We start from the raw sequence: 16,147 nt of genomic DNA on the forward strand, positions 1-16,147 counted from the left end.
GGAATTTCTCTAAGATTATATAACTAGGAAATGATGAAGCATAGATTCAGACCTGGGTCTTACAAATTCTAAAGTCTTCTGCACTCTGGCATTATTAACAAAACAATAAGCCTTGTTGAAACATTTTACTATTGATAATAAAACATCTTACTATTAACAATAAAACAAACACTAGTATTTAAAATTAGACTGTTTAGAAATGAATATTTATTAAAAAAAAAACATTTTTGTTGATTTCAGAGAGGGAAAGATAGAAACATCAGTGATGAGAATCATTGATCAGCTGTCTCCTGCATGCCCCCTACTGGGGATTGAACCCACAACCGCATCCGGGCATGTGCCCTGACCGGAACTCTTGGTTCTTGGGTTGATGTTGGCTTAACCTACTGAGCTAGACAGGCCAGGCTAGAAACTAATATTTTAAAATAAATTTTTAGATTGTGTTTTAGGCAACCTGAACCTGAAACAATTTGGAATTTGAAGGGAAAGTGATCTGTACCTAATATTTGTAAAACAGCAAGAGATAGTCAATGGAGAGTTGAACATACTCTGAAGTGTCATTATATCCTTTCTGAATGGGCATTTGTTACTAATTAGTTTTCTAAAAATAACCCTACTAATAGCTTGTATAAGGAAACTAAAATCGTACAGGAAAACTGAAGTTGTCATTAGGTCTCTTTTTTGGTTAGTGATAATGTCAGAATGGTGTTTTGTATTTAGAATGAAGAGGGTCCTAAGCAGTGTTTTTCAATTTTTTAAATATTCTTTTATAAATTATTTTTTCAAATCTTTGATAAAAATATTTACATTGGTATCCCAGAGGCTTTAGTTATGTATGTAACTCTGCCCTTTGTTTCTCACAATTTTCTTTAGCAGTCTCTTCATTTTCAAAAAAAGCTCTTTCCTCTTGCTACCTGTCTAAAGAATGTTTTGCCCCTATCACTTTCAATTTCAGGTAAAAAGGTATCATTTGATATTTAGTAGCTAGGATATGATAAAGCACTTACTAACCTTTGATTAGTTTTAAAATTAACTTTGGTATGTATTTTTAACCTTCCTATATAGTCTGAAAAATAATGTCACAAATTACTTTGCCCTTCAAAGAATATTAGTGATATTGATAGAGATAATTATTGTTTCACAGTAATTAACAGCACCACCAGAGAGCACATATCAGTTTCCTTTTGCTTCATGGTCACAAAGTCAGTGATTTCCTTTATTGATGAAGGTGTTACAAGTTCATCTCTCCAGTGTAGCTCAGACAGCATTCCAGAGATTGCATTGGAAAGCTGAACACCCCTTTGGGCTTCCTGATGCTTTGGATGAGAGATCTTCCAACACCCGCATCTCTGAAGATCAAAGTGGCCCTTGCCATAATGTCACATGTCCTGAAAATTACTGACAGAAGAAGCTAACAGTGTTGCTGATTTTTCTTTTGCATCTTCATCATTGTTTCTCGAGTCTAGATTAGTATTTTCTTTATTTATGTAAAGAATGGTATGGGAAACATGCCTTGTCTATTCTCTTTAGGCATTATCAGAGGGTAGGTTAGCTCCTATCTGCTGTTACTATCCTTCTTATTTACAGGCCACTTCTTATTTCTTCATATACTGTGTCTAATATGGGTATTTCTTGGAAGTGAGCTTCACCATCAACATCACCACTACTCCTACCAAAAATCCACAATTAAGACTCGTAAGCTTGTAAACAATTATAGTAATCTCCTTCAAAGGCTTCTGGAAGCAGTATCTAATTGGCATATGCAGGTAGATTCATTTATAATTAATAGATTCATTTATAAACAGTTATGTTAGTTTTATTGGCTTTCCTCAAACAGCAATTTTTGATTATTTGAAGAAGCTGAACTTAACACTTCTACTAGGCTTAGTTTTGAGTCAGTCTGAATGCCATTTGGAGAAACAAATGAAGTTTCAGATGTAAATGTCTGTTATGTTAGCCTCTCACACGTTTGAAATAACTTGAGTATTGGCCAGTGCTGGTTTCATTAATAATGAACATGTCTTTAAAGCAAATGGGTTATAGCACAGGGAAGAGATATGGTCTCAGGTTAGTGCACATTTCTTCCAGTGTATAGCTTAAAGTAGGAGTGCAGCATGAAAGAACTGCTGCTGACTGGAAAAAGGCAGCAGCCTTAGAAACTAACGATTTCTTACCAGCTTTCTACTGTTTTTTCTTCAAGCAACCTAAAAGATGCCTATATATGTTATCCCTTCATATGATATGATTAGATAGCCCCACTGCATTTACTCTCTGTCCTGTCAACTACCTTTTTTCGTTAGGTTGCTTCTTACCACCTCCATGTTCTTCCCCTATTCCTCTACTGCTGACCAAGGGCCTCAGCTTTACCTGTTGTTTCCCCATGTATCCTTAGACCATTTCACATATTTTTAACTTTACACATCTGTAAACTTCTAAAACTTACTGAAATATATTTCTTCCCATCCATATTATATTCTCCAGTTTCTGAATTATGTTACTTTTGATAATGTGTACTTGAATTCCATTCATTAATTTCTACCATGATGAGTTATTTTTAATTAGGAATATGGAGGTTAGTATTTGATTTATAAAATTTCAAAATTTGCAACTGGCATTGAAAAACAGTAAACATTAAATTTATGTAGGATTTAGGGAAGGTTAGATTATTTTCAATACTTAACAAAAATGAATTAGAATGATTTAGGGAAATTTTATTTTATTTATTTTTAAATGTATTTTTATTGATTTTAAAGAGGAAGGGAGAGGGAGAGAAAGATAGAAACATCAGTGATGAGAGAAAATCATTGATTGGCTGCCTCCTGCACACCCCCTACTGGGGACTGAGCCTGCAACCCGGGCATGTGCCCTTGATCGGAATCGAACCCAGGACCCTTCAGTCCGCAGGCCAACACTCTATCCATTGAGCCAAACTGGCTAGGGCAATTTTTAAAATAAAGATAAATTTAATACTTTTATTACAAAAAATGTTACAATGTGGTTCAATTTAAAAGTCAAATTACAGTTTTAAAGGTAAGTGTTTGATTTAGAGTTCATGTTCCTATTTTGAAGGTATTGTTTCAAAGGCTTGGTCTTTCATTACTATCTGTAAAGTAGGTGTATGGGCAATAAACTAAAGACCTTAGGCCTTAAATTATTTGTTTACATCAGCTAATAACTGTGTAAATAATTGAAACAGGACTATAACTTATGTGTGTCAGTTTTCTTGAAAATTTAATGATTTTTTTCCAGGAATAATATTGGTAGTTTCAAAAAGAGTGTATTTCATTGATAGGCTCTCAGTATTTCACCAAGTATCTTTAAAAAAAAACACCAAAAAAAACTCTTTAAAAATGAACTTTGAATCCTAACAGTTCTCTATAATAGAATGTCTTTTTATGTCAGGATTGCTACGTACTAATAATTTTCTTCAAATTTTCTTTTCCCCCCACCAGCCAGGCCCACAACTCCTCTTTCTGTAGGCACCATTGTCCCACCTCCAAGGCCTGCTTCCAGACCAAAGCTTACTTCAGGCAAACTCAGTGGGATTAATGAAATAGTATGTACTCAGGTGTTTCTCTTTTTTAAAAAACTATAACTGTTTTGATTTAAGATGCAAATGATATCTTTCTTTATGCCCCCTTTACAGTTAAATGCTTGGAATTTTCTCCTGGAGTTTTCAAAGTATAGAAGGGTTTTCCCAAACAACAGTTCCTTCATTCTCCCATCTTACCTCATTATCATACCTGTGGAGCAAGACATTGTTTAAGACAAAAAAGATTTTCTGAGAAAGTTGGCATATTATAACAATATTATTCAGTACCCATTGTTTCACAGCTGAGACGCAGTTTTTATATAATTCTCCTTGGTTCTTAGGCCTTAGAAGTATATTGCCAGGAAAGTCCTGGAGGGCGTCTAGTTCAGCTTTCTTTATTTCGTATAAAAGGATACTAATTCACATCACGTAATTGACTTCTTTATATTAAATACATATTGCTGTAAAAGAAGAAAAGGCAAAAAAGCATTGGTTGTCAAAAGTTGTCAGATAGTGAAAGAAATTTTATGGGGTCTAGTCAGAGTGAGGCGCTCCCAAATCAGTCTTTTTGCCTCTGATCTAATTGCCAGATTTAATTTCTGAAAGTCAAGCTTAGTCTTTTTCTTCTGATATACATATCCAGTGTTTCATGTGATTGAATATTTTAGCTGCATGTACAAGGCTTTTGATGAACTACCTGCATTACCAGATGAACTGTACAAATTTCTCTTCTTTGCAGCCTATGTTCCAGCCACTTAAAACTTTCCACTGTTCCCCAAACACATCATGCTCTTTTATACATCCATGTCTTATTATGCCACCTGTATCTGAAATGCCCCTCAGTTTTCTTTTAGATCCTGTTAAATATCACCGTGTAGATAAAACCCTCTTTGATCATTACTTCTCCCCCACTGGATTTAATCATTCTCTTCCTCATACTCATGTTTTGCTTATGTTTCTCTTAGTGCACAAATCACATTGTATTTCTCTCCCTCCCCCTAATGAGCCATACTTTCTTTGTGTGTGCCCCGGTCACTGGACTGTGCCGCATTTAATTTCATGTCCTTAGTGCTTTGCATAGTGCCTGGCCTATTACGAAATACTTCATGACTAAATGAAAGGCTTGAGCACCAAGCGTTGAAATGGTGGCATCTTTCTTTTACAACCCTGTTCCCAATGAACAGACTCAGTGGGAGTGAGATGAAGGACTAAATATCAGCTGCTAAGGAGATGGTATTATTTAAGTAATACAAAAATTGTTACATCTTAACATGGATGTTTTCCTGCTTACAAGAGCAGTGCCTGATCATGTTGTAAAATTTGGAAAATAGAGAAAACACAAAGAACAAAAAATTCCTTCTATATTTACCACTCAAAAGAGTAACTGCTGTTAATATATATATATATGCTTTCATAATTTTTTGAATGCATAGGTACTTAAATATTCAGAAGTAGTAAAATATAGTTGTTAAAAGCACAACTTTATCAACCATTAACTACCTGAGCAACAGTAGGTAGGTTACTTATTTGGAATCTGTTTCACTATTGGTAAAATGAGTATAACGATAATAGGTTGTTGTGGTACTATATGTAAAACACCTAAGAACATTGTCAAGTGCGTTAATTGTTCAAAAAGTTATGAGTAGTATGTGGATATTTTTCTTCACTTGAAAATATTTTGGGAATTCTATATCACGAATTATATAGAATTAAAGTGGTAGAATTCTTTGTTAAGTAATCTTAATGTTGTTAAGTCTGTTAAATAAGTAAAAGACTTTAGTAGTTGAATCCTTCACTCTCTGCCTCGGCCTTGAGAGCTTTCTAAAAACCACTCTCTAAGGGACCCAGGGAGCGCCATTTGAACTGGCTACATAGCATAAATGCTCTATCTTAGACACTACTGCCAGCATTACATTTCCAAAAAAATTTTAGGAATTTGACATTTAGTTTATTTCCAAGTTTCCATGATAAACAGTGTCTTAATGAATGTCCTTATGTTTGCTTTTTTGCAGACATTATTTCATTAAAAATTTAAAGAGTGAAATCCATGAAGTAAATGGAATGCACATTTTTTTTTACAATATATTTTATTGATTTTTTACAGAGAGGAAGGGAGAGAGATAGTCAGAAACATCGATCAGCCGCCTCCTGCACATCCCCCACTGGAGATGTGCTTGCAACCCAGGTACATGCCCTTGACCGGAATCGAACCTGGGACCTTTCAGTTCGCAGACCGACGCTCTATCCACTGAGTCAAAACGGTTTCGGCTGGAATGCACATTTTTAAGACTCTTGATGATTGTTGCTGTATTCCTCATTTGAAAGGTTATGCTGATTTGAATTCTCTCCAGTTGTACATTGGAGTGCCTATTATCTTGCATGCTTGTATGTGCACTTTTGTCAGAAGGTCTATAATAACATCTTCCCCACGCCCCTTCAGAGAGCCCTCATTGATCTAGAGCAGTGGTTCTCAAAGTGTGGTCCCAAGACCAGCAGCAGCATTAGCATCTCTTGGGAACTTGTTAGAAATTCACTTTCTCTGGCTTCACCCCAGACAAATCAGCAATTCTGGGGAGTGGCCTAGCAATTGTGTTTTCATAAGCTCTCCAAGTGATTCTGATGCATGCTAATATTTGAGAAGCAGTGCTGTCCAAATAAAAATATAATTTCAAATGTTCTAGTAGCCACATAAATAAGTAAAAACTTTAAAATGTTTTTATTTCATATAAAAATATCAATTTAACATGTAATCAATATAAAAGTTATTGAGTGTTTACATTCTTTTTGTGAATGTACTAAGTTCAAATCCCATTATGTATTTTATAGTTGCAACTCATCTCAAATTTGGACTTGCCAAATTTAAGTGCTAGACAGTGATGCTCTAAAACAAGCAAAAACCACTTGAGCTGTTTTTGCCTCTTCTTAAAAACTTGTAGTAAAAGGCACATTCTAAATTATAGAATTGCAGCCACATTATAGAGGCCATGTTGCCACAGGAGAATTGTCCCTCACAGTAATTGATTTCAAGACTTTCCTAAGCTTGTTAGTTTCACATCAACTGTTGAATTTAATATTTTATTTGGTCTCAATACCTTGCAGTACCCCAATCTGAATACAAAATACTAAGATTTTAAGAATAGGTAAGTGGGGGGTTACTAATTGTAAAACACTGGTCAGTACTTTCTAATTTTCATGAAAGTTATATCTGTAAATTTATATTCATGGAATGAAGAGTTGACTAATTTCAGTGTATGAATGTTTATAGGATTTGTTTGTTTTTCTTTTACCTTTTTTATTTTTTTAATAATGTTTTATTTTTCTATTAGAGTTGAGGTACAGTATAGTTTCAGGTGCATAACCCAGTGATTGGACATTTATATAACTTACAAAGTGATCATCCCGATAAATCTAGTACCATCTAACACTATACATGTAGTCAATTATAATATTATTGACTGTATTTCCTATACTGTACTTTACATCCCCATGACTATTCTGTGCCTGCTAATTTGTACTTTTTTTTCTATTCTGATTGTTGAAAGTATTACCTATGTCCCCATTATCCTCCATTGTCCTCTCCAAGCCTATACCCTGCCTTTTGTTTACCAAATTCCTCAAATAACTAAGGACAGAAACAGCGTCTTGTTCACTGCTTCGTATATAGTAACTAATCCATGGCCTGATACATATGTAGGCACTAAATAAATATTGTATTTGCTTAATTCTTTTATAAACAGGAAAACGTTATTTTTAAGTAAGCTAAATATACCTATTTTAAAAAGTGGTAACACCTCAGGAAGTATTGCTAATGTATTATTGGAACAGTTAGGAATTTGGGAGGGAAAAATTCATTTACCCTGGTAAAAGATAAATGAATTAGAACAGTGTTTTTTATATTTGTTTTTATGTTAAACTAGAAAAGTGGGAAGACAGTAAAATGAAGATTTTCTCAAACCTCTGTATGGTGGTAACTTTCTCAATGAGGAAGTGTTAAAACGAATTATAAAGGAAAATGTGGAGATTTGTAAAAACTAAAAGGGCAAACTAAAAATAAAGGGCAAACAATGGGTTAGTGAAAGCTCAGGTAATAATAAGTCCTCCCAAAACTAAAGCAGACAGTGCTAATATATACAACTCATAAAAGTGGAAATGCCAATTTTTTTTAATCTATCAAATTGGCTAAAAGTTAAATTATTTTCTTCTTCTCCTAAGGCCTATCTATTCATTGTTGGCAAGGGTGCAGGGAAATACTGTCTTGTATTTATAAAGTGGTAAAGTTAGTAAACCTTTTGGGAAGCAGTTTGGCAGTAAGTGTGGAAAGTCTTCATACTGTTTAGTCATTTGACTTCTGAGATTCTATCTTAAGCATACTTTTTGAAATACAGAAAATGTTTTATGTACAAAGATTCTCTTGACAGCATTATTTTAAAATAACCTTTTCAGCTTTTAATACAGCCTCAAAAATTATTTGATCTATGCATCTCTAATTTTGAGTTACAAGAAATTCACATTATAAATTTAAGTATATTAAAATGAAATATACCTGATACCTAATAATCTTTTTCTGATAATGGAGGAATTATCTTACCATTTTGATAAATAACTCTTTGTTTTTAAGCCCAGGCCATTCAGCCCACCTGTAACTTCCAATACCAGCCCACCTCCTGCTGCTCCTTTAGCCCGGGCAGAAAGTTCTTCCTCTATCTCATCTTCTGCTTCATTGAGTGCTGCCAATACTCCCACAGTAGGTAAGGGATTATCATGGATTACATGTGAGAGCTGGCATCCAAAGTATGATCAGGCTGAGGGTTTGTTGTTGTTTGTTTAATGGGCTGGTGATGACTTTAACGTTAGAAATTTGGGTTTCCTGGAAACACACCTGGCATTATCAAACTAGTCACATTTTTCTTTTCTTATTCATAGTTTATGTTATCTAAATAGGAGAATTTTAACCATGGTTAACACTGTTAATGCATCAAATTTACCTAAAACGAATACAAAATAACACTGAATATAAACTGTAATTGAAAAAAAAAGCAAATTTATAAACTAACCAATATAAATACTGTAGTTGAGGGCAAAATATAATGTAGCCCTTTCTACTGTGAATTGATACTTGCATTCTTAAGGAAGTTTGTATTTTAAAAACAATTCAATGAAAAAAAAGGTGGGGGGGGGAGTTTATGTTTGCAATGAATAATTTTTTTTTACAAGAATTTAAATTACAAAGATTTAAAAGTAGGTATTAAGGCATAGCCATACAAACCTAAACCTCACTGAACAAATTCAGTGGTACATTTAAATGTTGTTCAAGAGTGTTTTATTATACCTTTATCACCCACTGTTAGTACAATAAACAAAGCATAAAGCCACTTAAACATAGGAGCTGTGTTTTGGGAGTAACAACTTCTCATCAAAGTTATAACTGTTCCTATTGCTGCTGCTTCTAAGTAATAATGGGTTTATCCTTGATAATGTATATCTCTGATTTATACTAACTGAACATAATTCAGTAGTGCTCAAAGTGTGGTCCTTGGACCTGCAGCATCTGACTGCATCACTTGGAAACTTAATAGAAACTAAAGGCCCAGTGCACTGATTCGTGCACCGGTGGGTTCCCTCAGCCTGGCCTGCGCCCTCTCGCAATCCAGGACCCCTTGGGGGATGTAGTAGTGCACAAAGCGGCAGGCCAGGGAAGAACCCGATCCCGGCTCTGCTGCGCCTGCTGCCACAGCTTGGTAGCACTGCTGTGGAGGCGGGAGAGGCTCACGTCTCTGCAGCTGCATCACCAGCCCTCAGCCCGGTGTCTAGCACCCATCAATCAGCTGAGTGGCACTCCCGCACACTGACCACCAGGGGGCAGCTCCTGTGTTGAGCGTCTGCCCCCTGGTGGTCAGTGCATGTCATAGTGACCAGTCAAACAGTTGTTTGGTCACTTAGGCTTTTATATATATATAGATATAATCTTTTAAATCAGAAATGCTGAGAGTAGCGCTAGCAGTCCTTGAACAGGCCTTCCAAATAATTCTGATGTATGCTAAGTATGAGAATCACAGCCCTAAGTAAGCTGATTTAAATATGTCTAATTAGATTTTCTAAACACAGGAGAAGTGCCTTTGTGTCTGTGGCCATTGCAAAAATGGCATAAGTAATATAGGCTAAAATGAGATAAAAATGATTTCTAAATGTCTGAACATGATGTTAACCATCTTACTTCATATACCTTTGTGAACATAGCATTTTCCTATCTTTTAATTTTATGTAAACACAATATGTCTAATAAGTTTGTCTTTGCTATAACAGCAATTTCTTACATTTTTTTGTATATGTGGTTTTGTTAATTTGTTTCTGCGGACTCTACATTTTAGTCATAAAATACATAGATGAGGGTCCTATTAGAAATCAGGCAGGTGGCCTGTACCAAAATTAGTTTTAGTTCTTTTCCATTACCCCTAGATTATTCAGAAGGTTTTCTCTTTGTGATGGAAACGTTAATTTTGATTGAGTTGGTACATAGTTTATAGTTTGATTCAGTGTGACCAGTAGAACCACAAGTAGGTAAGTGACTGTGATGATGCAGGCAGGATGTGTGTGGATTTTGTATGACAAAGGTTCTTTAAGGTCTACCTAAAAATTATCTTTCTTTATTATAATGCTTATTCAATTCTTTGCTTAGATACAAATTTTTGATACTTATTGTTTCTTGAAAGTATTTTCTTGCGATATTTTGTTTTATTTAAATATGATAGAAGATGATAATTTGATTGGGACACTCTCTGAAATTGAAAAGCACTGTGAGACTTCACAAGGTATTGTATCAAAAGCAAATGTATATGTTAACTAATGATCCTAAAGTGTATCTAAAAATACTTTGTTATCTAAAGTTTTCTTTTCCAGCATTGTATGGTGTCTCAGAAATCAAGAATAACTCTTAAGATTTAACTATCTCAATTTTGTACTAATAATGTTCAGTTGCTATACAGGATCTATTGATATCAAATCCCCAATGATAAAAACACAATATCCATCTCCCTGTTCTCTCAACATTGAGAAATATCAATAGGTCTTAACTCTAAAGCTATTGGAACCACAGAAAAATTACAAAAGAAGCAGAAAGAATATGTCAGTTTTAAGGCATTGTTTTCTCATGCCTCCTCAGTAAAGTGTCTGGCACATGTTAGTGGCTAGTAAAATAACTAGTGTGATTTTGTGAATAAATTTTTATATTACTGGAATTTTAATTTTCATCTGGAATTTTAAGTTTTCTTGTTTGGGTGGGGAGTTACTTTTCCTAGTGACATAGAAGCAGCAGTTCTTGTTGCCAGGTATTTTTCTCACTGAAGAACTTTCTAAGTCAAAATGCCTTCAAATTCTTGAATATCACAAAATCTTCCTGGCCTCTAAAGCTAACAAAAGATCTTTCTTACTATTTGTAGGATCTCAGGTTTAGTTGTGAGGCAGAGAAAGCCAGTACTGATTTTTGTCAGAATTGATTCTCGCCCTTGCTGGTTTATCTCACTGAATACAGCCTTGGCCCACAGACTGAAGGGTCCCAGGTTCAAGTCTGGTCAAGGGCACATACCCTGTACCTTGATTGCAGGCTCAATCCCCGGCCCCAGTTTGGCCTGTGCAGTGTGCAACTAATCCATGTGTGTCTCATAGTGATGTTTCTCTGTCTCTCCCCATCTTTTCCACTCTCTAAAATTCAATGGAAAAATATCCTCGGGTAAGGATTAACAACAACAAAAAAGTCACTCAGTCTTTCACTTAGGTTATCACCTCTGACATGAAAAATAACTGATGGCTATTAACATTGAGCAGCATTCGTATAACAAAAGTGTACATTCAAATTTCAGAGCTATATGTTGACCTAGGTTACTCATTTTTTAAATAAGAATGAATTATAATTATTTTATTGACGTTTACAAATTGCATCACTTTTATAAATTGTATCACATTACATATTAAATGAAGGATAAATGGGAAGAGGACATTAGTAAGGAAAAAACCCCAGGGCACTATTTGGTGCGATTTTTTCTATTATGAAGTAAACCAGATACTTAGTTTACATTTTTAAAAAACTTGAACAAATGCATAGATTTAACTTTGTTTACATTTTATTATGCTTTTAAAACACTGTGCTTCATTATGATTTTATTCTAAAGGTATCCAAACTTTATGTCAGGAAAGTTATAAAAATGTTATTAGTTACATTTATCAAGACAAAGTAATGTGGGAATATAATACAAGTATTAGAGAAAAAAGAGGTAAAAGAAAATAATAATAAATAAAAAGAATCCAGTTTAATGCCCTGATGTATATGATGGGTAGAACCTGAAAGAATTTAGTATCTGAATGATTTTGAAGCCATATTTTAGTAATTTTAGTTCTTCAGATAAAGGACTTTACCTTCTGACATTCTTTAACCCAACCCTTCTGTGTCTTGACATTTAAAAGAAAAAGTCATTGTGACATGTTTTCCTAATTTTTTTTTGTCCTTTGTATTATTTTATGCTATATTTTTAATCCCCAGTTTTTACTTGGGGCATATTTGAAACCAGTAATGGAGTCGTTTGTGACAAGCTAACATTGTGAATATATCTGTCTTGGTATTTAATAAATATTTTTCGGCAGGATTTAACAAATGAATTGTCTGTATTCTAGGTGTGTCACGAGGTCCCAGCCCTGTCAGCCTTGGAAATCAGGACACCTTACCTGTGGCAGTCGCCCTTACAGAATCTGTTAATGCCTACTTTAAAGGAGCAGATCCCACCAAGTTAGTTTTAAAAAGATACAAGTATATGTTTGTGTGCTGGGTGGAGGAGTGAGATGGTCAGTTTTAAGAGTTATATTTGAATCTGTGTAAGTTAGGGTTTTCTATTTGTTTTACTTGTTTTTTGCTATCAAATATAATCATTTAAGGATTGTCTTTCAAATTGAAAAATCACTATAATCAGCAGTAGTGATTTTTCCCTCAATTAATATTCTTGCCCAGGCTTTATGACCAGTATGACACATCTGTTGCTTTATATAGCTGTAGAGCAGGATGATGTTTTAGATGGGGATAGACTATGAATCTTGGCCTAATATATATCTTTTGTGAAAATCTGACATTTGCAAGAGAGCCCTAGAATGCATGTTTAATATCTGAGACCTTATTTTAAGAAAATGATATTTGGGTGAATGACCATCTCTCCTTTTCATGGAACATTATTCATTCAACCTACATTCATTCATTAAATATTTGAGCACCTATTATGCATAAGACTGTTACAAGTTTGCATTATCATGTGAGAAAGTTTCTTTGAATATTAGTTTTCTCTCACAATAATGCAAGCTTAGGAGAGAAGAACTAAAGTATCCTCAGCACAGACAGTTTTACACATAGTTGGCACTCAAATACTAGTATTTGATGACTGAATATATATGGAATGAATAATGTTATATTAGGGGTATTGATACATGCTATGAAGAAAAATAAACCAGGGTAAGGGGTTGGACAATTACAATAGATGGCTACTATTTTAGATAGAATGGTCAACGTAATCCTTTTAAACAGTTGTTTGAAAGACATTTAGGAGTAAGCCATGCAAGTATTGGAAGGAAGAGCATTCCAGTGAGTGTAAGGGACTGAGGTAAAAGCATGCTTGGCATATTTAAGAAACAGTAAGGAGAGCCATGTCACTGAGTAGAAGCAAGCAAGGAGGAGAGTAGTCAAAGATAAATCCATAGAGGGACCAGTTTAGGTTAGGCATGATGGATGGTAATGAGTTTAAAATTTTACCTTCTTTTAAAATTTTTTTTTATTGATTTCAGAGAGGAAGGGACAGGGAGAGAGAGATAGAAACATCAATAATGAGAGAGCATCATTGATCGACTGCCTCCTTCACACCCCCTAATGGGGATCGAGCCCACAACCCAGGCATCTGCCCTGACTGGGAATTGAACCGTGACCTTCTGTTCATAGGTCAATGCTCAGCCACTGAGCCATACCGGCCAAACTAGAATTTATTTTGAGTGAGGTGGAAAGCCAGTGGAGGCTTTTAAGCAGAGGAGTAATGAGGTTAATGTTTTTGAAGGAGCCAGAGTAGATGCAGAGAGAGAGTTAACCATAGAAGTTCAGGTGAGATGATGGTGGCTTCTATATATGAGTATTAGTAGATGAGATGCTGTACAGAAATAAGATTCTGAATATATTTTAAAAACAGAGTTGTCAAGATTTAATGAGTGAGTAGACTGCTAAGTTTGAAGCACTAAGACAACTTAGTGGAGATACTAAGTTGATAGTCAAATGCATGATTCTGGAGTTCAGGGTATAGATGTTAGAGATAAAATGTCTAGTTGTCATTAATTTGTATACTTAAAACCAGGGGCCTTAGACAGTAGAGAAGATATCTGATGAGAACTAAGTCCTGGTACCCTCCAGTGTTTAGAAAACAGGATGAGAATGATCCATCAAAGGAATTAGAGATAGCATGCAACAAGAGAGGTGAGGAGAGACCAGTAGAGCAGTGTCCCAGAAATTAAGTGAATAAACCCTTTCATGAAGGACGGTTGTGAAGCTATATCTGATGCCACTAACAGGTCAAGAAACATTGACCATTGACAATTTGGAGGTCATTGGTAACCTTCACAAGAACAATTTTAGCAGAGTGGTAGATGAAAGCCTGTTCAGGAGCAAATAGACAACTGTATTTAGGAAAAGCAAATGTAGACAGTTCTTTGAGGATGTTTTGCTTTAAGTGGAAGCAGGAAAATGGGGTAGCAGAAGAGAGATAGGAGAATTAGAGGAGGATTTTTATTAATCTAGTGTTTTTTAAGGCTATTGTTCATTTTAGCACATCTGTATGCTGATGGGAGAGATCCAGTATGTATGGGGAAAATTGAACCTTCAGGAAAGAGAGGGACAGCTGCAAGAGTGAAATCCCTCAGTGTGTGAGAGGAGAGGCGCTTCAGGGCACAGGTGATAGGATTGGCCTCGGGTGCATAGACTCATCAGTTGAAACAGGAGAGAAAGCAGAAGGTATGGATACAGAGTCAGATAGACTAAAAGTTCTGTAGTGAGAGTATGAGAAGGTTCTTTAAATTTTACTAGAAAAAAATCAGCAAAGTAAAGCGGCTGTGAGAGGGGGAAGGAATATTGCAGATTAGAGGGAAAGGGTGAAGGTATGAAAAGATGTAGGGATTGTAGAATTGTCAGGGAACAGTAAGGGGCCCAGTTGGGAGCTTTGGCTCTAGTCATGCTCAGCTCTATAGATGTAGGTGAGGAGCTGAACTTGGCAAAGACTGTGTTTTGCCAAGTAAGCATGATCAAGTGAGAGAGAAGGGAGGACTTATGCATGCGAGTGTTTGTAATGCGGGACATTCCAAGATGGGAGGAAATTCGGATAAGAAGTAATGAGTGAAGGTTAGTGAAAAGGTTGGTAGGAATAACATTTTGGAAGTTTTAATGAGGTTGGAGAATTGTTGTAAATGCCATACTAGACAGGATGAGTTGGGAAAAAAAGAAAGTGGTGATTAGATAAGTGGGGATTCTAAAGTTGAGATTATGGAGGTGCTCCGGCATAGCTGAGGTGGACTGGAAGACAGAATCATTAGAGGTGAGGGGCTAAAGAACTAGGGGACCAAAATATTGAAAGGATTATCTACATGGATATTGGAGGTGCCCACTAAAAATTATAATGGTCTGTTTCTGTACCAGTACTTACTAACAATAGGCCATGAGCTAAAATTTTCTGAAAATGAAAGGGAGTGAAGATTACTTGAAAGGGATGGACGAGTGAGTAGTATAGTTCAATGGTATGGGTTTCAAAGGAAGCTGGTAGTTTTTAGGAAGGAAGAAGGAACACAGAGTTGGAAGAGGCAGTGAGGAACAAGGAGGACATTTACCTCCGACTGCCACCCTGAGGCCTAGGACTCTGGTGTTTCGAAGGAAAAATGGCTGCAGTGGGGACAGTGTTACCTTCCAGGATGGCCAGGGGGTGGTTTTGTAAACAAGTAGAGGAGTTATCAGTGTGCCTACATTTGTGTTGAGTATGCAATTTCACAAAGGATCGTTTAAAAAATAAAACAAAAAATAATTCGTTCATAATTATAAATATACGTAAAGTCCTTTTTAAACCAGATATGCTTTAAATGGAGATTAAAGTGCCTTACTTAAACTATTTAAAATTTTCAAAATCTCCAATTTCAGGTGTATTGTGAAGATCACTGGTGACATGACAATATCATTTCCAAGTGGAATTATTAAAGTCTTCACTAGCAATCCATCTCCAGCTGTGCTGTGCTTCAGGGTGAAAAATATCAGCAGACTAGAGCAAATTCTTCCAAATGCACAACTTGTGTTCAGGTTTGTGTGCTTTTGCTTTAAAGGTGGAATTTCTTTTTAAGAACATTTTCCTGCTTTTTTGAAGCAATAATAATTTAATTTGAAGACAATACCAAAGTTATTTATGATTGAACACTTTGTGCTTTTTTTTTTGTTTTTGTTTTTGATGGTGGTAGTAATTATTACATTCTTACGTTCTTACATCATCTCATCTTTCAGGCAAACTTCTGGTATGTTTATTCTTTATTCCCTAACTTCAGCTTTCTTCCATCCCATCTTTTTTTTTT

General features: G+C 35.4%; 1 protein-coding gene across 4 annotated transcripts in view; it reads left to right on the plus strand.

The window, feature by feature from the left end:
- The window catches only part of FCHO2 (FCH and mu domain containing endocytic adaptor 2), a 119,062-nt gene that overhangs the window by 89,275 nt on the left and 13,640 nt on the right, over positions 1 to 16,147 (plus strand). For 3 of the 4 annotated variants that reach the window (XM_036310032.1, XM_036310034.1, XM_036310033.1), the window contains 5 exons: positions 3,453 to 3,556; positions 8,151 to 8,280; positions 10,282 to 10,341; positions 12,197 to 12,308; positions 15,726 to 15,881. In XM_036310032.1, coding sequence (XP_036165925.1) covers positions 3,453 to 3,556; positions 8,151 to 8,280; positions 10,282 to 10,341; positions 12,197 to 12,308; positions 15,726 to 15,881 — 562 coding nt within the window. The remainder of the gene's footprint in view (positions 1 to 3,452; positions 3,557 to 8,150; positions 8,281 to 10,281; positions 10,342 to 12,196; positions 12,309 to 15,725; positions 15,882 to 16,147) is intronic. The other variant, XM_036310035.1, reaches the window with a different exon arrangement.

The sequence above is a fragment of the Myotis myotis genome, unplaced genomic scaffold (assembly GCF_014108235.1).
Source record: "Myotis myotis isolate mMyoMyo1 unplaced genomic scaffold, mMyoMyo1.p scaffold_m19_p_5, whole genome shotgun sequence".
Lineage (NCBI taxonomy): Eukaryota > Metazoa > Chordata > Mammalia > Chiroptera > Vespertilionidae > Myotis > Myotis myotis.